Source organism: Scaptodrosophila lebanonensis, unplaced genomic scaffold (genome assembly GCF_003285725.1).
Source record: "Scaptodrosophila lebanonensis strain 11010-0011.00,11010-0021.00 unplaced genomic scaffold, SlebRS2 tig00000096-arrow-pilon, whole genome shotgun sequence".
NCBI lineage: Eukaryota > Metazoa > Arthropoda > Insecta > Diptera > Drosophilidae > Scaptodrosophila > Scaptodrosophila lebanonensis.
The window spans coordinates 3,261,253-3,285,391 of NW_022060567.1; the positions used below are offsets into that span (position 1 = coordinate 3,261,253).

At 36.0% G+C, this 24,139-nt stretch overlaps 1 protein-coding gene across 1 annotated transcript in view; it reads right to left on the bottom strand.

The window, feature by feature from the left end:
- Positions 1-24,139, bottom strand: part of LOC115627696 — a 101,849-nt gene that overhangs the window by 66,130 nt on the left and 11,580 nt on the right. The window contains exon 5 of the mRNA XM_030523438.1: positions 15,446-15,732. Coding sequence (XP_030379298.1) covers positions 15,446-15,732 — 287 coding nt within the window. The remainder of the gene's footprint in view (positions 1-15,445; positions 15,733-24,139) is intronic.

A 24,139-nucleotide genomic window follows, 5' to 3' on the forward strand; every position in this document is an offset into this window, starting at 1 on the left:
AGGCTCAGTGGAAAAAACGCAACAATATTTTGTAATGCCACAAAAACCAAATTATCGCATACTATTTTCAAAGTAAATATAGAACTATGTATCAAAGAAAACTCAAATAAATAGAAAAATTCCCAAAACAACCAACGAAAGTTCGAAAACAAATGCTGGCCTCCTCCTCTTTTGTTGCCATAAAACATGAATTTATGAATAAATTGATGCTGGAAAGCGAACAAACAAATTGGAAATACTCGACTACAGGAGTCGCTTAAAGCGATATTAAGCCAACTATGCTATTGTTGAATAGATTGAAAAATATATACACCCATCCGTCTCTAATAATCTACAAAAATAAGTCAAGAAATGAAGCATTCTTCAATACTTTTCAAACTCTATTTTATATACCTGCATCTAACTTGTGCACTTGTGTATTGTTTTGCACCCGAATTCCAAGTTTCTTACAAGTTGTGTCCTTAAACAAAAAAGATATTTTAAAATTTTTATAGTGAACAGCCTCTAAATAGGTGCACAGTTTCAGGTGGAAAATTAATATTTTTATTTTTTAAAACTATTTTTTGTTGAATCAACAAGTGTGGGCCGTTGATACATATTATAATGAATAGATAGAATAAAAAATACATTATAATGTCCACTTAAAACATACGAAACTCTCAAAAAGTACAATATTGTCTTCGACACGTTGCGCTAACTTTATTGGCCATATGTCCCGATTCACAGCAAGATGCGATCAGACACGTTATAGACATACAAACTAAAAAATAGTATCAATGGTAAATCCATTCGAATTTTATCGAAGCTCTACAAATTTGCACTTGTGCTGTGTAAAAATTTGGTTTAGGCACTCCTTTATTCGGGAATGACTATAGAGACTATAGAGATAAGGGTATAGGAATGTACGCCCCACAACAAGCTCAGATGTTCTTTAGATTCGGTTATTATTTCGAAAATGTTGATGTGTTTTCCATAAATCATTAAGTTCTTGTGCTGTTACTATATATGATTCATTAAATTTTGTATATATAACTATAACTTTTTGCCATTCTCAGATTATTCCATTAGTCCTTCCAGTATTAACTTCCTCAATGTATTTTGGTAAATAAATCGTTGCATTCTCTTTAAGACAAAATTGTGCAATTGATATGAAACGCAATTTCGAATCGAAAACACCAGGGATTCTAATCGAAGAAGCTACTTATCAAGCCAATTCCACAGAGTGCTTTGTTTTTGTTGTTGTTGCCACAAAGCAAACGACGAAAGGACACAAATCCAAAGCTTAAGTCTGTGTCAATGTGAAGCGCAAACAATTTGTATTAATCATACGTAATGTTGTGCCAGCGAAAATTGTTTTTCAAATGCAATGTGCAGCTGTAAGCCAAGCAAGGACAATGAAAGCAAAGAACGGAGCAGAGCAGAGTTCAAGGCTGCTGGCGCAAAATAAAAGGAAGCTAAGTTTTTAGGTTGCCACTTAACGCCACCGTCTACGGTGTTATTATTATGGCCGTTGTTGTTGCTGTTGCTTTGCTGCAGTTTGGCGCTTGCAGCTTCTGCATTATCTCGTTTAGTGCAGTGACATTTAAACATTTTTAGCAAAAGTCATGCTTCATGCATTTAAAGCTTCGGGCATGACGATAAAAACGCCAACGAACTGTGTGGGAGTGACGAGATGGATCTAGGAAGAAGGGGAGGATGCGCCATGACCATAATGGCCAGCCGAAGGAAGAATCGGAGACTGTATAAATAAGCAAGCAATGCACAGTGGACACATATTTCTGGCCGAATTCCAAATTTAAAATAAATTTAACAAGAGAGAACGCTACAGTCGAGCAAGCCCGACAGTGTAATACCCTGTACCCAGGAAAACTTGCGTCACTGAGTTATATGCGCCCATAGCAGCAGCAAAAAGAGGAAGAAGAAGAGCGAACTTGTTGCTGCAGTTTGGGGGGGTTGTACTGGCGATAATTTGTTTTGCTAATAACTTTTCTTAAAATTGACCGAATTGAATAACAACAATTGAACAACAATAGACAATTATATATAAATTATGTGTGCAAAGTTTGGTTTAGGTAGCATTTGAAATGTGGACGCTATTGACGAAATTCTGTAGCGGGGGAAGGGGGGGAAAATTAAAAAAAATAAAATAAACTCGTCCTTTCTCGGACCTAGGAGAATCTGGATGCCAACTTTGGTTATTCCGGCTTTTATAGTTTCTGAGATCCTTGCGTTCATCCAGACGGACGGACAGACGGACGGACAGACGGACAGACGGACGGACATGTCTAGATCGATTTCTCTCGTCATGCTGATCAAGAATATATATACTTTATGGGGTCGGAGATGCTTCCTTCTGTATGTTAAAAATATAATGTATTACCAGTTCTTTACATTATATTTTTTTTAATTTTATAAATTCATTTTTGAGATTGACAGGATACATGGAAATGCAATCCAAACACATAAAGAAAAAACTGTAGTCAAGCTTCTCAATCACACCTAATTCTGTTTTTACACGGTACATTGGTTCCAGAAAAAGTCGTGTAAAAAAATCGTTTAAAAAATACATTGATAATATTTTGAATCGTGCTAAATGGAATAAAGTCGTGCAACCATATATAAAATTTAAAATTTTCAAACCGTGTTAAATCAAAAAATGTGTAAAAACAGACCGTGTAAAAACGGATTTTGGTGTAGCTCTTACACTTCCGGTCCAATAATTTCCAAGTTAAGCTGCGAACTGAACTCGAAAGAGAGGAGAACTTGCTGCTTGTAAGCAATTCAACCATATGTTTATATATTTAAATACACATTTTTGAGGTGGAACTTCTTATGTGAGGGCCTTAAACGCTGTATGGGCAACATTTTTAGTGACGAAACCGATGACAAGATAACAGGTGGTAAGTGAACAGCAAGTAAACATCTGTTAGAGAATTAAATTGTGTACAAATAGCAGCTGTAATTACGATCGTAACTTCATTTAAAATTAAATCCAAACTCAGCTGTAATATAAACGGTAACGGTACGATTTGAAATATAAACAAATTTTATGTTGTCCTATTGGTCTTATTTCGCAACACATGGTTGCCCGATCCTAATGATTTAAGCTGGATCGGAAACCATCGTTTATTATAGCGGTACTTCTAGCCATTTTCTGAAGATTTTTCTATTTAATTTTAGTGGGTTCTCTAGAAATTTTCTGCTCTATCTCCAGCTACTTATAATTGTTTTTCTAACCATTTTCTAGTGGTTTTTCTATATCATATTAGTGAGCTTTGTAGACATATTCTGGCGGATTTTTAACTGATTTTCTATCCTTCCTCTTGCAAGTTCTAATTGATTTTTTACCCATTTTCTAGTGCTAAGCTATTTATAGGGATTTTCAGCCATATTCTAGCGATTTTCTAGCTCGATAACCGAAAGCGATGAGCCCTTTCTAGCCATTCTTTTCTTCCTTTGATGAGTAATTATATAGGTTCCCCCCAGAAATCTAATAAAATAAAAACTCAAATTCAACTGGTCCTTACACACAATTTTTTAATTATTATTCTTGTTATTGTTCAGATTTTGTTTCTTTGAATTTGTTTCTTTGCCTGTAATTTTCTTCCACTGTGCGCGATGCGGCTGTACGAGTATATGTTCGTCTGGATATCTGGCCGGTCGTGGAGTGCATAAAAAAGCGCAAATGTTCGCCTATAAAATGAAATTTGCTGCCTTTTAAGCTGCAAGATGGTGATGCGAGCGAGGTCTGAGGCACGCAATTTGCGCAGCTAAGCTAAGCCGCAGAAGGACCGAAGGATGATGGGTGGGAGGTGGTCGTCTAGAGTTGGTTGCTATAGCAATTGCACTGGGGTTGAAAGATCAACTGCGACAATTGGGCACTTTCCGCAATAATTTAAAGTCCTTAAATCACAGTCGACTTGCAACGAGCCACAATAATAGCGACAAATAGGAAGTCTGTGTGCACGTGTGCGTTCATAATATGGTCAATGCATTGTGGCAATTAGCAGCTCAGCTCAAACCACACACACACACACACGCACACTCACACAGATACACATTGAAGCAATTGGCATTATAGTATACATATATATGTATATGTACGCGTACAATGCAACATTCGGTTGTCTTCTGCCGTTTATTGTCGGCCATGTGTTGGCTCACAAATGGACATATACTTAGTATGTATGTATATAATTAATAATTACAGTGTGGCCATGCAGAAGTGACCCATGGCCACTTGGGCACACTTCACACTCGATTACTGTGACATGCACGAACACGAGCTGGAGAGAGATGGGAAGCGGGTTAGTAATGTGCCAGCCGCACATGACATAAATAAGCTATTATTATGCGAACAATCTAATAAGCCACGCAGAGACAGAGAGACAGATGGGCAGGCAGACAATCAAATGGCAAGACAGATGCACACAACCAGACCCAAAGGCAGACAGAAATACTTACAAATAGACCGACTGTCATAAGAATACCTTTTGTAATTGACAGACCGGATGACTCGGTAACACGGTCACTATGATAAGTGAAATGCTAGGCTCCACAAACTTGTGTTAAAAGACAAATAAAAACCCTATTTAAGCCACTGGGGGTCCCTAATGACGAAACTGTATACATATATTCTTTTAATATTCCATAATTTTGTCACGACGCCCTAATTGCCGTCAAAGGGTGTCGTTACAGCAGAGGTTGACGGCTATAGATTAAATTTAGGATGCCTAGATGTGCATTGTTAAAGTCCGAGTCTTGTTAGCCATTGGAGGCCGTAGTTGTATTGAATTGAAGCTTTAAAGATGGACAGTAGTAGTATTTTTGGTGTTTTTCACCTGCTCCTATATTTCACCTTCTTCTGCTATTCAAGGGTATGTGCTTTATATTACTTCTATCAGAGGAGTCTTTGCCTACAAGTAAAAAAGCATCCTAATTAGATTTCTTCATCCGGTATTTATTAATGATGGGATTAGGACAGTTGTCTCTAGATCTCTACCAGAGCTTGCAGATATGTACATATCATTTTACAGTTGAAATATTGCTTTCCTATTCAAGATTTAATTGCTCAGATTCTTCACACGCAGATGCTTTCGTAAAGGATATTTTATCAGATTTCAAAAACTGATTCCTCTTCTTTATATCACTATTAATATTGACATGTGTGGCTAGTTTTTAAATCGATTTTTTTTTAAGTGGAAGCAGTCCTTTTTTTTCCATATTCCTCAGTAGTTTTTGTAAGTCAAACATCCAACCAAAGAGGCATAAACAATTTGAGGGAAAACTTACTTCTACGTTGCACAATCTTTAGAGATCTGTATTTTCCCCATATTCGAATTACCCGCGTACAGCTGTGGTGCATATTTTACTTTATTATCAGCTGCTTGAAATGCATGTTCATTTTAGATTTGTACAAGTATCATGTACTTCTCTTTGTGGTCTAAGCTGGGATCCTAATTTTCGGCTACAACTTTATTATGCTTTCCACAACGTTTTTCGGGAGCTCTGTATAAACCGCAATACATTTGTACACCTACTTTTAATCGATCTTTCCCCCCCTTCAGTAAAAGTATCCCTTTACCGCAACCTCTGGCTGGGCTGCCTTATAAAGCTTCTCATATTGGCCTGAGGTTGTCTAGGAATATTTAATAAATTGTTTCATGATCCTGTTGTTTGGCACTTCGCTTTTATTTATTTAATCAATTGAACGAAATTTTAGTAGTCTCTTTTTTGTTTATTTTTCTATTCTAAAGAAGTTTTACTTGATAGGTTAAATATTGTATCTGATTTCCTTGAGCTGTGACCCCAGGCAAATGAAAGTCTTCGTGTACTTTATGAGATATAATTGTAAGGGCTTTAAGTTTTATTTTTATTGTTTTTATGGTACATCGACAAACATGCTTGTCTTTAAGAAATTAAATAATTAATTGCAAAATATACAATTGTCTCTCAGCGTGTTAGAGATTTTATTTTCAAATATTTTTCTCGGCTTAGCCAATTGTGGAGAAATGTGAGTTCGAAAAACGCACGACGCGAAATATAATACTAAACAAAAGCGGTCAGAACCTACAATACATAATTTTAATTTGTTTTCCAACATGCAAACCTCTGCCAAGGGACTCAATTTTTTTCAGAACACAACGAAACATGTAATTGCATATGCTCTTCTAATTTTTACTGAACTCTTGCTGAGGTTGAACGTAATGCGATACTTTTTAGCTTAATGACCGAGGCCCTGACAATTTCCACATACTCTTACACAAAGCCCACACCTACAGCCATCGCCACACTTTCACTTTTTGCCACTTAATTAAACCGAATTTTGATGCCTGTGTGGGAGTGTGTGTGTATTTGGGTGTGGTGCGAGCCTTATTTAACGCTCTTCAAATGCCTGCTGATTGTTAAATGTCATTATTTAGCTAATTGCTCGAATCAAAATGTTTCATAAGTTAATTAAATGCACAAATGCTCCGAGTTCATTTCAAATTATCTGCATAATAATAACGATAATTATAATCGCAATAACAATGCCAATGAAAGACGTGAGTTTAAAACAATATCCATAGATACACAATTGTATCTTTTATAGCAAATACGCATTTGTGTGGGTGTATATATTTCTATACGTATGTACGAGTATGTATTGGAGACTCGCTGACATGCACAGAGCATTGCTCAGTTGTTTCAAAAGTTTTGCCTGCGCCTTCAGCCAACACCCTCCGGTTAATTATTAAAGTACTTAAACGTGTTTTTGGTAATTAACTTGCAAAATATTCATAAAATGCCGAAAGCCGTTTTGTTTTAGTGGTTAATTTTTAATGGGCTCAGCCAGAGAAATGTACTCGTGCTTTGTCATTGAGCCGCGGAATGTGCAAGTAAGAAAATGAGTTAGGCCCACTGGGTATGGAGCGGGGAGAAAGACTGAGCACACTATACTAACCAGCATAGTATGAAGGCATTGGGAAGTCACGCTTCGATTTTGAGCAAAAGCCCAATAATAAGAATTAATTGCAGTTTTGTGACTGTAAATAAAAGTTATATTTACGCACACAACCTATATAAATACATAAGTTAGAGAGTTTTATTTGGAATGCACACCTCAGCCACTAACATTTCGTATGTGAATAGGGGATAACCTTTAAAATAAAGTCACCTAGTTTTAATTTCTAATTCTAGTCCTAAATTTTGCACAAGTTCTAGCATTGCTCTGAGTCTCAATAAAGTGAGATTTAAATAATGCATGAGTGCGAACCTGTCCGAAAATAAACTTAAGTACTTAAATAAGACCGTTAAGAGGGCTAATCATTCAGTCGAAGAAATACATTTGTGCTTATGTGAAAATATGCAGCTGTACAAAATTCGATTAAATGTGCCTGAATCAAAGGAATTTAAAGTCGTCCTGCGGCCACCGGCCACCGGCCACCGGCCATCAGCTTGGGAATCGGTGGTGCGCCGTAGGTCGGTATATTGTAGGCCATGCCAAGAGCAGCAACCACACACTTGTCTGTTGGAGCAGCGCTGTCGTCGCCAGTGCGTGACTTTGCCACCAACTTGCGGCTTGTGCATCGCTGCTTACGCCACCACGGGGTCATCAAGTGTTCACTGAATGACTCTTTGCTTGTGTACCTCGTCGTATATTTTATATTTATTTGGAAGAAAACGCGGTTGACCATGCTTCAGGTACATACTTATATGGGATCAACATTATAGGGTCACTACATATGGGCGTATCCGCCCAGATCCAAACATCCTTTTAACTATACAAAAGTTTTTGAAAGACCCCGAACACCACTGAAAAAACAACGCTCTGGTCGCCCACCATTGGTACAAAATCGTGATAAAAGCAGAATAAATTCTTTGCCTCTCAAACAAAAGCTGAAAGACACTTAAAAGCAGCAAAGTGGGCCAAATTGGAAGTGAAGTGAACTTCTTTAAAACGTGGTTAATACAGTATCAGATCGCATATTAAGACTAATTAATTGTAATGGAGGGCCCATCTAGAAAATTAACGCCAAAAACACAAGTGTATCGGCATAGAAATAGAATAGAATAGAATTTTTTGAATTTGATCAGATAACAGATCTGATCATTTTTTTTTTTATAATTTCCTTAAATATTTAAAAACAGTCATTTTAAAAAGGAAAATTATTATAATTTCAAATTATGGAATTTTTTTTTTAATCAAGAAAAATATGTTGATAAGGTGACCCCTCCATAGCTGTAATTTTTTTTAATCCATTTGTACTATATAGTTTAGATCGCAAATCACTAATAAGTGATGGTTTTTTTTTTAATTTTTTCACTACGATTTCACAAAACCGTCACGGTGCCAGGTTCTGGCCAGGTTTTTCTGGCCACGTAGGCCTGACCAATAACTTGGTTGGTAATACTACAAAAACATAAATATCAAAAGACCTCTTTGGAGTAGCAAATTGGTGTGTCAAATGGCATCAATATTTGTGTTCCTGCGCATCCTTTATAATACATACACACATGGGAACGGGGGAGAGCTTTGGAAGCACAGAACAGATGCAGAAAAAGACATTCAGACAAAGAGAGAAGGCAGGCCAGAGCAAAAAAGCCGTTGGCGGCCGTGCAAACAAGAAAAATGTTTTTATTTACTTTTGATTATCTGCTTATGGACAAAAACAGCAACAGCAGCAACGGCGCTTAGCAAACAATTGCAATAATCTAGAGCAGAGAAAGAGAGAGTAGGGAGGAGGACACAGCAAGAAGAAAATATAGACAGAAAAGACAGAGGCATTAAGCAACAAGCAGTGGGAGTGGCACTATGGGATATCACACCGATTTCTAAACCAAAAACAAATTTGAAACTGCATTAAATCAATATATGAACTAAAGCTTTCCAGTTCGATTTTAAAAATGGCAGATTCAATATGGCGGACATGGTTTTCCTTTAGAGCGTGGTCGATTAAATATCGAAGCGTTTTTCTGATTACTGATTAGAAATTGAAAATAATTTTAAAATTTTTCTCGCTGTAAATAAACAAACATTTCTTCCATTTCTGTTTTCTGTATAACTTTAATTATTATGATCTTAAGCAAAAGTATTCTTAAAATGTCGATTTAAAAATTTATAAATAAATAAATTAGTTAAGTAATAAGATGGTACCTTATATAGATTAAGGGGTTCGCTAAGCATATTATCAGCAAAATAAATGGAACAAAATGTATCAATAAATGATCAAAATATTGAAAACTCATGAAATTTTTTCAAATCTCTCCTTGACTCCTTGGATTCCTTTGTGGAGATTGTTTGCATATAGCTGACATATAGCTGGTGGTACTATATCGATATATTTTCAAAATTTCAGCTTAGAGTGTGGACAAAAATCCGTTCTATTTCCCATAGTTCAGTGACGCAAAACACGACAACAATAGCAATAACAAACAAATAAAACGGCATAAAACACAGCAGCAGCACCAACAATAACAACAACAACATGGCTAACACACGGCTTATGGACAGCCTTATAGATGGGATTGTATATGTTTGTATGTATATTGCTGTCTGTGCAACCATAGCTGCGGGTTGTTTGAGTTCTCAGTGTGTGACTATATGTATGTGTGTGTGTGTGTGTGTATGTATGTATGCATATGTGTGTGCGTAGGTGTCAACGTGGCTTGTCGTTTTATTGTTTCGGTCGCGGCTTATAAATAAGCAAAGCGGCTGCGACACCACACATACAAATAAACACACCAACATATAAGTATATATATGCATATACATACATAGGCATTTTTGTGTGCTTGTGTGTGTGTGTGTATGTGTGCAAACAATGGCTCCAAACAAACAATGCACCTGCATGTGCCTTGGCCTCTCGCTTTATTGCTTGACCCTCTGACCATATCTGAACAATTGTGTGATGCTATCATTTTCGTTTAAATGTCAAATACACCAATGCATACTATACGTACAAGTATAGTATATTCTGATATTTATTGCCAACGGATGTGCAACGAGCCGACAATTGCAGTAACACGTAAAGCCACATTCCATTCCCAACATGAACAACAGCCAGCGCCACTGACACCGCCACAGCCACCACCATCACCACCACCACCACCACTGCCACAGCCACAGCTACAGCAATTATTTGGCAGTCACCTACATTAACAAATAAACAAGTTTAAGGCCCGTAGGCGCTCGAAGCCGTTTGTGGAGTACGAGCAATAACAAATACCAGAGAGAAGAGAAGGAAGCAACAAGTGGTCGGTCCTTTAAAATATACACACACACACACGAGTGTGTACGAGTATGCACACTTGTATGTAGGTGTGTGTGTTTGTATGTGCTTAAAATATATTTTCAACGGCTTATACTTCATAATCGTATTGTAGTGAGCTTTAAAATGTATACAAATACGAGTAGTGTAGCAAACACATCATCCAACTGGCCGGGATTGAATTCATTTTTCTATACTACTCGTACTTCTTATATTAAGTACCGAATTTGAGAGCCAAAGCCAATTGATTTTTACGGGACTTATGTATGTATATAGGTTTTGAATTTATATGAATGTACGTTTATAAGTATATAAGTTTTGAATTCTCATGCTCCAGCATTCTATTTCATCTCTTTTTCTATTTTTCCAAATCATGAAACGGATTTACTTTAGCTTCGCTACTTTTGTATGTACATATGCATGTATTTTATAGTAGTCTTATATTCTTAATAAATTAAATTAATAAATTACAGCATTTGTCTCGACTGTTGTACTCTAATTTCTGCAGAAAGTGTGTTTTATTGGAGAACAATTCAATGCAGCTAAGCTCCTAAAAGTGTGCTGTACTTTCTTTAGATTTTCATTCTCTTTAAAGAAAAGTGATTCACAACTAATGTTAAATACAGGCAATTCAATCCTTTGTACCTCTAAACAGTTTTTAAATAATCATAATTAGTGTACATTCAAAATAGTGCTGCCTAAGGAAGTATTTTTGGTTTTCAAAATTGACTGAAATTCCAGTTGCTTATGGTACTTTAAGAAACAAAAAAGTGAATGTGCCTATTATTCGATCTTAAAAAAGTGTAACTGCATGAAAAGGTATAAAAAAACATATAAACAACTAGAAACTAATGAAAATAAATAATATAAGTTATGTGTACGTTCGATCAGCACGCGAATACAAAATACATACAAAGAGTAATTAACAAAAACTTTCGTAATTGCGTTCAATAATTATATTAAAAGTTATTACATATCTTTATAGTTTTACGCTTTTTATTTAATTTCAAATAAGACTTAAGTATGGTTCGGGTTCCGCTTCACGTATAAAATGCAAAGTGCATTGGTTTCTAAATGACTTCAAAAAACTAATCTTAGTTCAACTTTGCTTTCAATGGTTATACCTATGAACGATCTATTCCTGTTACTTTTGTGCAACAATTGGACATATAACTCAATTCAACTAATTAGTTTATCTTATTTTTATTACTCATATATAGGATTTTCTGGTAACTCTGAGATTTCGATGACAGTTATGTGATTCGGCAGCGAACTCATAAGCCATGGAACAAACTTGTTTGGACTCTGTTTCAACTTTGTAATTCACTAGCAAAGTATAGTATGTCGTCCTTGGAGTCTAACACTCTTTTGAGTTACGCTAAGTTGCCAAGGAAATGAATTGAGAGCCATTGTACATCAGCTGTAAAGCCGTCTTAAAATATGATCCAATATGCGTCTATTAATTGTAAAAATACAAGCTTTCGAAAATTGAGTCGTAACTTTAATTTATTAAAAAAAAGTACAGACGAATTGATAACCTCCTCTTATTTTGAAGTCGTTTAAAAAAGCACTACTTCTTGCCTTAAAAGTGCTACAACAATTAAATTCATGCTTGAAAGCTGGTGCGATTTTATGGCGCGTTTTCATGAAGGATTCGTTCCACTGGCCGATTTGGCAGGAACTACAAATGCCCGACATAGTTGTTTCAAATCCATAATGTGCATAATGCGCATTATTATCTGCGGCAATGTCAAAAATTGCATCGAAACTGGCGGCGAAAACAAATGCTCGATGGTTTAATGTAAACAGGACAAACCCAAATCTGTCACTCAAATATTTCGGTGGTGTGGCAATGTGCGTATGTGTGTGTGTGTATATGTGTATGTGTGTGTATATGTGCGTGGCATAAGTGGCAAGTATTAAATGTTGTTGCCGCAGTGACAACTGCAAGTGCAATTATCGCATTATTATCAATTTTGTATAACTGTTGCAGTTGTCGTCTATCTGCATAAATAAATAAATATGCATATGCATTTGTGAGTGTGTGTGCGTGTGTATAAAGTGTTTTCAAATTTAATTGCTTTTAAGCAAACAAACAGACACGCGCACGGATGCCGAAACGGACACGCATACAAATGGAAATCTGACGGCGTTTAAAGAGCTAAGCATATTGGCAGGCAAAAATGTATTGCAAACAAATCGAAGGGGAGCAGGCCTTGTAATTCCTTGTCCTACCATCCCTACGAGTGACTGTGTGTGCGTGTGTGTGTGTGGAATTTCGACAGAATTACATTTTGCAGTTGCAAGTGTTATAAATAAATGTTAGTTATGCCATGTCCATAGAATCCATTCATGCGTGTGCGTTGGGTTGTGTACTCGTATGTATATAGCATGTTCCTGTGCATATGCATTGACTTCTGTAAAGCCGGAAAGAGCCCAGCAAATACAGACAAACAGACAGAGAGACAGCGAGATGGAGAAGGGAGAAATCAGAGGGAGAATACTAACAAGAAAGCAGTCAAACCTAAACGACATTTAAATTGCATTTAGTCGTTACAAAAGGAAAATACAGCCACCAGAGGGTGATCAGCATTGTTTTTGTTATTTTTATACTATTATATATTATTTGCCAATCTGCTACAATGACAGTTTGTCTAAAGCAAACCGTTTAATAAATACTATTCCCTATTAAAAATATAAGAGATAAAATGTTTGTATTATGTCATTGCATCAGATATGTAACAGAATAGTGCCACATCCCTTCCAACAACAACAACAACAAAACCAATTTGTCAAAGCATAATTAGATTTGATGTTTACGGTTTTGGCTTCAATTCTCGATTCTTGGGAAATGAAAAGTAAAGTACGCCATCTGTACAGATAAGTGCATTTTTATTGTTCTTTTTTAACATAAAATCAGAAACAAGTGCTTGAATATAATTTTTAATTACCTACATACTATTTATCAATAAAATCAATCAATTGCAACCGTTTCATGTCACATCTTTGGCGCACTTTTATTGTTACATTTATTTGTTTGTTAAATATCAGATAAGTTATTAATGTTCTATTCTTTGCTTCTAATTTGTCCGAATCTTGAGTCTTGACCAATTTCGGTTTAATTTCTGAAATCTCCGACTTTTAAAAGAACTTGATTCTGGATCTGCCCAGAATAAATTATAAAATACTATACTCGTATGTAATTACTTGTACAAATTGGCATTTATATAGTCATGAATACTATATTTGTTTATTTTGTAAACAAATGTAAAAACTAATAAGGATTTAATATCAAGAAGTCAATTGTTGCTAGCGTCCTAGATAAATTTGTAAATGCTGTTCTTTTCAGCTACAAAATGACTGCCAATGTTTCGTGAAAAATATAGTGACTTGCATAGAGTTAAGCTACAAATCAGTTCACCTACAATGTTTCTTCTTTCTTTTATTTCGAAACCAACAATGGAATTTTTTATCTTTATAAGTATAATCAAAACTTTTAATTTATGATTGATCTGATCTTGATATGAAATGAAAAGGTGCTTTTTAATGTAGCTCGGAACAGATTTTGTGCAAAAATGACAGCAGTTGTTAATAGTACGTTGATTGATATTTTCTAAGACCTACAGCTGCAATTTCCCAAAATTTAGTTTTAGGACTAAAAATCACCAAAAGTAGCTTGACTCTAGGCACAACATATATCTAAATTGGTGTTTTAAAATAGAGTTATAAAATGTTCTGCATTCTGATAGGACTTTTTACCTTGGTTATGCTTTCTGTCTATAAGCTTGTAATATCCATATCCGCAATGGTAGAGCATATTTTATGTTCATGGCGAAATAGATCCATACAACACAACATCTCCAAAGCTTGTTAAAACTTTGAGACATCTTTTTGACGAACATATATTACATTCTCGAATAATGCAATATACAAAGGATATGATTTAGAGATAGCTTTTGCACATAAAATATTTTTATAGTTTTGGTTATAATGGTAGAACCATATTTAAAACTTGTTTAATATATGCATACACAAACGTTTATAACAATTAAGTAGGTCGGGTATAAGGGAGAAGTCCTTAACACTTCCGTTGTACTATATAGGAAAAGTCAACTTTGAGGCATCTTTTTGACGAACACATATTACATTCTCGAATAATAAATCATATAGCAGTCATATAAACGATATTATTTAGATATAGCTTTTGGACATAAAACATTTTTATAGTTTTTGTTATAATGGTAGAACCATATTTAAAACTTGTCTAATATATGCATACACAAACAGATATAACAATTAAGTAGGTCGGGTATAAGGGAGAAGTCCTTAACACTTCCGTTGTATAGGATAGGATATAGGAAGTCACGAAGACCCTTTCCTTTAATTCCTCTCTTCGCCCACTGTGTTAAGTCCTTCAGGCGATTAACGCTCTTGCCGGATAATCCTCCACAAATCTGCCATCAAAAGGCTATTTCACCTCTCAAAGGTTTCACTCTAAAAGAGTTTTTCATTTCAGCCCATAAAAGTGGGGCTTAATGAATTTGGTTTGTTTCAGAATTATATCCGAATTCCTCAAAATGAAGATAAATTTATCTTTTCACATGCGGGCAAAAAAATAATTGCACTCTGAAGAGTAATTTAGATACGAGAGAAGTACTCGGGCAGATAAAGGCAAGCCAACAAAATGTGCTGAGGGTTCAATAAATTCGTGTGTGGTTTTTATTTCTTACATTACGTGACTGCTAATTTCTTTTACTATTTGTGTGTCGGATTTCAAAAATACTCAAAATGTCCACTCAAAATGCAAATGCTTTTCCCAAGCAATACAGCCCCAACATGTTCTGTGACGATAAACTTAAAAAGTTGATTGTAGCGCTGGAATAGATAAACCTTAATTAAATATACTGCACGTCGAAATCAATTTGATTTTTTTTATCCTCGTTGGATTTATTAAATACGAGTACTCGCACAAATGCTGTACGTAATTTCTTAATTGAATTTTTTAACGGATTATGCTTTAATTGCTTTGGAAGCGGTTTATATAAATTTTTAAACGCCTGTTTCAGCTTACGAGTATGTATGGGTGTCTGCATATATCAAGTATTATAAGCAGCAGTTCGGATGAATTAGTATGTGTGTGGTTTTTTTTAGGGACAGTTGTGTGTTGGGTTGCTGTAAGGACCCTTTCCACTTACCATTGTCATAGGCGGTAAAATCAAAATCTTTGAAATGCTTGAGCTGTCGCTGATGTGACTGCGGATTCGCTTCCTCCCCAACAACAGCTTCATCATCATCATCATCGTCATCGTCATCATCCGCGTTCTCGTGCTCGTCCCCGTTCACATCTTCCTGATCGCGCTTTTTGCTGTTGCTATTGTTGTTGTTGTTGTCGGTCGCTGACACATCGCGTTTCATCAGCGTGCGTGCGTCCTGCGTTGCAACGGAAATAGCGTCATTTCCGCTGCTGGCATCAACATGGGCGCTGAGCAGCGACAGTGACAGTGACAGTAGAAAAAGAAGAAGCAGCTGCTGCTTCTTGTTGTTGGTACTGTTGCTGCTGCTGCTGCTGTATTTGTTGTTGTTGTTGGTGGTGGTGGAGGAGCTATGGCCGTTGTTGTCGTAGCTCATGTTGTGGCCGGCCACAATGGCCGCCGTTGAGCGCGGCTGCTTCTTAAATAATTACACGGTATATACGAGTATATATGTACGTAAGTATGCGTGAGTGTGTTGTTTTTGTTGCTGTTGTTGTTGTTGTTGTTTGCGGCGCGACAAAGGGAAACGTAAATGGCGGCCACGTACGAGTATGTCGGTCTTATTTTTTTTATTGTTGCTGGCGCTGCTTTGGCGTTGGTGTTATTTCAAATGAATTGCCGTGTGTTTGCCATACTCACAAGCACAAACACAAACAGACACGCACACAGACACGGACACAGTTACGCACTCGGGCGCACGCACACATAGACACACTCAAACACACACTCAGCACTCACTGATATGATTGCTGTACTTTGCTTGCGTTTGCGTTTGTGATTTGCGCGGGCCGCAAAGTCCCCGAACGTGCATAAGACACGCAGCCCAGTTACAACAACAAGCGCACTAACACAATAATAATGGTACCACGATAAACCACAACAAAAATAACACAAGAAAAAAAATAGGCGCCCGATTTGCCCCTGTTTAAGCCTTTCGCTATTTAAATACGAATTTACTTATTCTTCTTTTTTTTTAAATTTTTTTCCACCATATAATTTTCTTTATAATGTGATTTAGCGTGCCATTAGAATTTTTAGCATTTCCGACCCAAAATCCTTTCGCACTTTTTGTTCTTAGAGTAGGAATGTGTGATTCGAAAGGCAACGCGCGTGCTTTTTCGGCGAAGTGCACAGAAAGCCGCTTGGACAACCACTGAAGGACTGAAGGACTTCAACTCGACACTCAGACCGGCTAAAATGGTAAATACGATTCGGCTTGTTTGGTCGCGGCTCGTCACGAACGTTCAACGTTGATGGCTGAAGGATTCCGGTTTCGTTAGCAGGAACCGTTATGGGCCGTGTGCTGTGGCTTGGCCAATGTGCGCTGCACGAGTGAGCCAGAGTCGAAATTTCAGCTGCTCATATATGAAAACGACGAGGACGCAAGGACGACCGACGGCAATAAGGCTTCGCGTAGTCGAGAGCACTGCTTGCTTGGCATTTTAGTGAATGAATGTGAATGCGAATGCGAAGGGAATTGGTGTTCGGCTTGTGTGTTGTCAGTGTTGTCAGCGGCGCTTGCGCAAAAAATTCCTCTCCGAAACAAAAAATAATTGCGACAACTGCAACAACAGCAACATTAAGGACAACAACAGTAGAAAAGGACACGGAACAGGATGTCACGACTACGCGGCAGTGTGTTGCAGTTCATTTGTTTGCTACGTGCCGCCGTTTGCTGACCTTTTACACGTCATCATCATCCTCATGCTCATCCTCGTCGCCATCGAGTAGTTGTCCTGTTGGCTTGGTTTGTGGAGCCACAACAACTACACTCGAAAAATGTTGCCCATCTGAATTTTGCACCGATCTACTGCTATGGCAGCTATATATATAAAACTGACGCTTTAAAGGGTTTTTAGTTAACTTGCTCCACATATAGATCAGACAAGTGTATATACTATATTTCATGTTCCGAACTGCTGGAGTTCAAAAGCTCTTGTTGTTCGTACGGATCGACATACATCTATCGTTTTGTTTCGTCGTACTGATCGTATATAAATTTATGTACCTATTGTTATCTTTTTGGGGATACTTGTATTGTTTATTCATTTGTCAGCATAATTGTGGCTGCACAGAACACAATTAACGATTTTCAGTAGAAAAACTAAATATAATATTAGGCGAAACAAGACATTGGCTTTAGAAAAACTTTAACAATTTATTAAGCCTTTTATTTTGAATTAAGAATTTGTAACATAATACGAAGCTTTGAGATTATGCCATTACTTTTGGACTTGTTGGCATCGGTAGGGAGAAAATTTGTGATGTTTATATTTATTTTGAGGGCGATGGAACAGCCTCTTCTTCAGGTTTCAGACTAACTAGATTAAGGCCGCAAATCTACTTTAAGGGGAACGCTCCGATTCAGATGGAACTTAACTTGTTTTCATTTTTGATTCCGCCATAAAATGTCTTAGGAACTGAAAATAAATTAGAAATTAATTATTTTTAATCTTTTAATATATATATGGATATATATGGATTTATATATGGATTTATTGTAAATTTTTTGTAAGTATGTTTTATACAAGTTTAATTTACAAGGTGTGTTCCAGAACAGGACTTTTTTTTAAAAAAAAAAAGAACAACTGGTTTTCGGCAACATCGTTTTTTTAATTCAAAATAGTCTCCTTCTGCTTCAATGCAGCTTTTTGCACGATCCAAAAGCATGTCGAACGAGTGTTTTAGCTCGTTGGCCGGTATGGCCGCCAGTATGCCGCAAGCCTTTTGAATGGCCTCTTCGTCTGCATAACGCTTTCCTTTCATGGGCAAATGCATTTTTCCGAAAAGGTAGAAGCCGCACGGTGCCATATCAGGTGAATACGGCGAGTGGTTAATGGTTAAAATGTGATTTTTGGTCAAATAATCGGTCACGATCGATGAGACGATTCTCAGAAATTTTCGGTGATCACGAATTTTGATTGGTCCACATGTTGATCGTGATTAATGTCCTCACGACCACCTTGAAACCGTTGAAACCACTCGTGCACTCTGCTACGGGATAGGCAATCATCGCCATAAACTTGTTGCATCAATTGAAACGTTTCGGTATAAGTTTTACCAATTTTAAAACAAAATTTAATGTTGGCTCTTTGTTCGAAGCTCATTTTCGCACCGATAACACAAACATAGTGAAACTTAAAACGCTATAGCTTCAGTCTAGTGAAATCACTGGACAATCGATAAAGATAGCAGATTCTAACGCACCAGTCGACATATAAATAGCGCCACCAGGGGGCGCTAGATTCAAAAAGTCCTGTTTACTTTCGAACGCTCCTTGTATACCAGTACAGGTATATTTTATATTAGATTTATTTCTTTATTGACAAATTATTTTAAAAATTATTGATCGAATATTTCTTATTTTGTATTTCTTATAGATTCGTTTTTTCAGATTATGAATTTGTTTTTAATATCATTAGCAAGAGAAACAGTTGTTAAATATAATACTTTTAAGAATTAAGTAATTTAGTTTCACAACTTTTAGAATTTACTTGTACTATAAAAAGGCATCAATGTAATCAGTTTTGAAATGAGATTTATATGTTTATTTGTGACTTTTATTTTTATTATTTCTATATTTTTTAATGTAACAATTTATGTGTATGTATATGTATGTATCCTCGAGCCATTATTGACTAACCTAGCCTATTGGTGGACCTTACTTGTTTCATAACAGCATCAAGCTTTTTGCAATGCTGGTCTTCATTAATATTTTTTAGGAATAAGCCCCCAGTGTTCCTGTATTTCTTATTGGAGTATGTATCTCTGACCACAGGTACTCCTAGTCGATTTTTGGTTATGATCAGGAAGCATAATACATACCAGCTTTTGAGCAAGAGACTCCTAATTTAAATACATTTCTAACAATCTCTTGCCATAGACGCAAAATAAAGTTCAAATTGTTGCATACCTTTCGAACCGGTTCAGGAAACCTTTAGATGCATACTACCAGTATATCATCTGCAAGGGTTGTTAATGCGGCTGAAAACATTTTCGATCCCGAACATAAAATTATCGATCCTTTCTAGTTCCATTCTACAAGTCTGTCACTTTTTGTATACCCTTCTATCCATAGTGTTAAAGGGTATACAAGTATAATAGTTTAGTGTACGAGTATGTAACACATAGAAGGAGACGTGACTGAACCCACAAAGTATATATACTTATTTATCAGTATGACGAGTCTATGTAGTCATGCCCCACTGTCTGTTCGTCTGCCTGTTTGTCACAAAGAATCGGAAATTAAAGGAGCTAAAATAAGTAAGCTTGGTGTTATTATTATTTTATTTTATGGCCCCAGAACTCTGTACTGTATAATCAGGAAACATAAATACCAGCTCTTTAGGAAGAGACTTAATATCGGGGACCGCCAATAATAATTTTTTTTTTTAAGAAAAAAAGGAATTTACAGATTTCCTTTTTTAAGGATCCATGCATTTTCACCATGACTTATAAATTTGAATTTTTATTGGTTCTCTCAAAATGCAATGATTGTTTTTGAGTTTTACTTTCTTGATAATAAATAAAACTCAAGCTGTAGTTTTGTCTATTCCATAATTTTTAATTAAATAATTCATTCATTTTTTTTTAATTCACAAATGTGAATGTGTGTAACAGGCAGAAGGAGGCGTGGAAGACCCCATAAAGTGTATATATAATTTTGATCAGCATGACAAACGAGTCGATCTACCCCTGTCTGTCTATCTGTCCATCCGTCCTTCTGTCAGTATGAAAACCCGGATCTTATATAAATACGCAGAAAATTTGCATTTCAGAATATCCCTCCCTTCCACCTCTCCCTCGCATTTACTGATTTTTCATAACTCCCGTAATTCTGAAAATTTCGGAGTCAAATTGGACAAATACTTCCAGTTAGTAATTATGAGTACGTATGCAAAATTTCATCATGATATGCCGATATTAAAAGTTATAGCCATATATAGGTTCTCTCTGCTTAAGCGCTGCCCGCATCTGTTGTTGTTGCCGCTGCTTTGGTTGAACTTTGTACTGCATACGTGCTTACACAGACACGAATAGACACGCATAGACATGCATACACTCGCATAGAAACAATTCCTATGTAAGTAAGGGAGGAAAAATCGATTAACATTTTGGTTTCAATTTCCTTAATTTTTTTAAAATTAAACAGTTAATGGTTAAAATTAATATTTAATGAAATAATAATAAAATTTAAAAAAAAATGAAGTTTTTTGTAAATTAAAATTAAATAACAAATAAATTAAAAATTAATTAATTAAAACTGTTCGCCTTGACTCACTGATATCCTAATTTTGTTCTTAATCCTTATGAAATAGACAAATCTTCACTTTGAGTTTTATTTTTAATAAAAAAAAATTAAACTCAAAGAATAATCAGTATTTTATAAGTTTTATTTTTTTGCTCATATTTGAGCATTCATTCTTGGTTAATAATTAAAGTAAAACTCAAAATTAATCATTAAATTGTGAGCAAATGAATAAAATTAAACAAGAGAGAACGCTACAGTCGAGCAAGGTCCTTTCTCGGACCTAGGAGAATCTGGATACCAACTTTGGTTGTTCCAGCTCTTATAGTTTCTGAGATCCTTGCGTTCATTCAGACGGACAGACGGACGGACATGTCTAGATCGTTTTCTCTCGTCATGCTGATTCAGAATATATATACTTTATGGGGTCGGAGATGCTTCCTTCTGCATGTTACATACTTTGCACAAACCTAATATACAAACCTAATATATATATAAAAACAATCATTATTTTGTAATTTTTTTAATAGCAGTTATAATGATTACAGTCCCTGCTTAATACTGTAGGTAGTTTTACAGACATCCATCAGACGAACCCGTAATATTAGAAATATTGATAAGACGCGCCTAATATGAAACGAAAAATTAAAATATTGCACTCTTAAAGTTAATTCCTTGAATATAAGCTAGAGATTCAGTTCAAGTTTGACTCTCTTGGTAATCAGACGTCTTTGCGGATCATTGCAATTCGTGCTAGTGAACTTTGCTCTTTTGTGGTTTTTTCTCTCACAAGCAAATTTTTAACTGTTCTTTTGATTTAACCGTTTAAAAAATACAATAAGTGGTTAGTTAAAACAAAAGTAATACAAATAAGTGTACAAGAAACTAAAATAAAACAAATTCAATAGAAGTAAAGGCCTATAAACTTAATACGACAATGGAGGATCCTCCTGACAGGGGCACCAGCAATGCCTTATTGTTAAATACACCCGGCCCTAAATTTACTAACATAATAAGAAGTGACGCCAATGAAGATTTATCAAATGTTTCACCATTTCTTATAAAAAAACAAATCGACTATACCTGCGGCTCTGAAGTCGACTTCTGCAAAAAAACGCGTAACGGAACTCTTCTAGTTAAAACCAAAAACAACACACAAGCCATCAAGCTCCTTAAGCTTAAAGCTTTCTCGAGCACAATAAATGTTACAGTGAATGTTCATACTTCACTTAACTACACAAAGGGTGTAATTTATTCAAATGCATTGCGTGGCATTCCAGACACCGAAATAGTAAAATTGCTTCAAAACCAACATGTCACCGAAATACGCAAAATACAAAAAATAATAGAAGGCAATCTAAAAGAGACAGGTCTCATAATCGTGACGTTTGCATCTTTAACGATCCCTGACTATATAATGATCGGCTATGAGAGAACTCCAGTCCGACAATACATACCGCTTCCAATGAAATGTATTAAATGTCTACGCTTTGGGCATACACAAAAATTCTGCAGCAATCAACGGAACTGCTACAACTGTGGCGAAAGCTCTCACTTAGACCCTGAATCTGACGTCATTAATTGCTCTGAGCATAACATTGAGAACAACACGCACTCACCTACAGACAAAAAATGTCCCGTTTTTATAAAACAGCAAAAGCTTCAGGCAATTAAAACCAACAACAAGTGCGACAACAAAACTGCTCTATCTATTTACAAATCTAGACACCCAAACAACAACACCCTCTACTCCATTGTCACAAGAGAAGATCAGAGTACAACAAACATTCAACTACAGGTAGCTCAACCCAACATTTTACATGCAACTGGCGGACAAAGGTCACAAATTCAATACGGTGACGTAATGGACCCGTTAAACATTATTACAGATGAACTTAATTTGCCAATAGTTTCTAAGATAGATACTAATTCTAAAATATTAGACGCTAAGTCAAAAACCAACAATACTTGTAATGTTAAAATCCTCCCAATCAAAACTTCAAAACGTAAAGTAGCGGCACTTAAAGCTAAACTAAGCAAAAACATGAAAATCAACAAAAAAACTAAAAGTCAAACAACAACAAATAATAACGAAATGAGCATTTCAGAGAGTGATTCAGAAATTTCGTGAACGACTCTCTCTTCGCAACCACTGCGTGGCTACCTAAGGTTAGAGTCCCTCTCTCTCCCTTAGATGGCCACGTGTTTCCTCTTACGTGCATATTTACGTTCTAACTTTAAACTCACTTTTCCTACTTTCACATTAGATTCATTCGTTATCATTTCTCTTGATTTTCAACCCTTATATGACAAAAATTATTCAGTGGAATATCAAAGGTTATAAAAATAATTATAGTGAGTTACAACTTCTTTTAAGAGAACACCAACCACACATCATTTCACTTCAAGAAACACACATAGTTGATACTCAATACCTCCCAATCCCAATCCCAGTCCATTTCTAATTCACGACTCCATTAGTTTTACAAAGTTACATCTAAGTGGAGACCTTGAAGCCATAGGCATAGAAATGTTATCAAAGAAAAAAGTAAACATTATTTCAGTTTATATTTCACCCAATAAACATTTTTCCAAAACTAATCTTGAAAATGTTCTTAGTCTGTCCAATAACTCCTCACCTACACTAGTTTTAGGCGATTTTAATTCTTGGCATCCAATTTGGGGCTCTCCTAAGAGCAATTTAAGGGGGCAAAGTATTAGCCAAATACATAACACAAACCAACTATATTCTACTGAACAACAAAAGCCCAACACACTACTCTACACACCATTTATTTACTCATATAGATTTATCATTCTGCTCTGCAGAACTGGCCTGTGACGTATCCTGGGAAGTTATCGATGACCTTAATGGTAGCGATCATTTCCCGATATGCATCTCCCTCTTTCCCACCCCAATTTACCCTACATACTCTGCCAAACCCACATTCAAACTAAAAATGGCAAATTGGCTATCATTTTCTGAAAAAATACAACGAATTCACTCGCTTAAGCCACCAAGCAATAATATCAACAGGGAAGCTTCCTTATTAAAGAAAATTATTATCCAAAGCGCCCATTTGACAATACCACAAAACACAACATTTTCGAAAACACATACAGTTCCCTGGTGGAATTCAAGGCTAACTGCATTAAGAGAATACAAAAACGCTTATTGGAAAATACTAAAAAAACAAATAAATCAACCAAACATAATCAACTTTAAGAAAGCCAATGCTCTGTTTAGAAGAGAACTCAAATAGCAAAGCGTACCGCTGTTGATAACTTTACCTCTGATATCCAGCCAAAATCTGGCTCTTCAAAAATTTGATCAAACAAGTTCACCTTAAACAAACAGAACTCTTTAATTTTTAATTTATCACATGTTC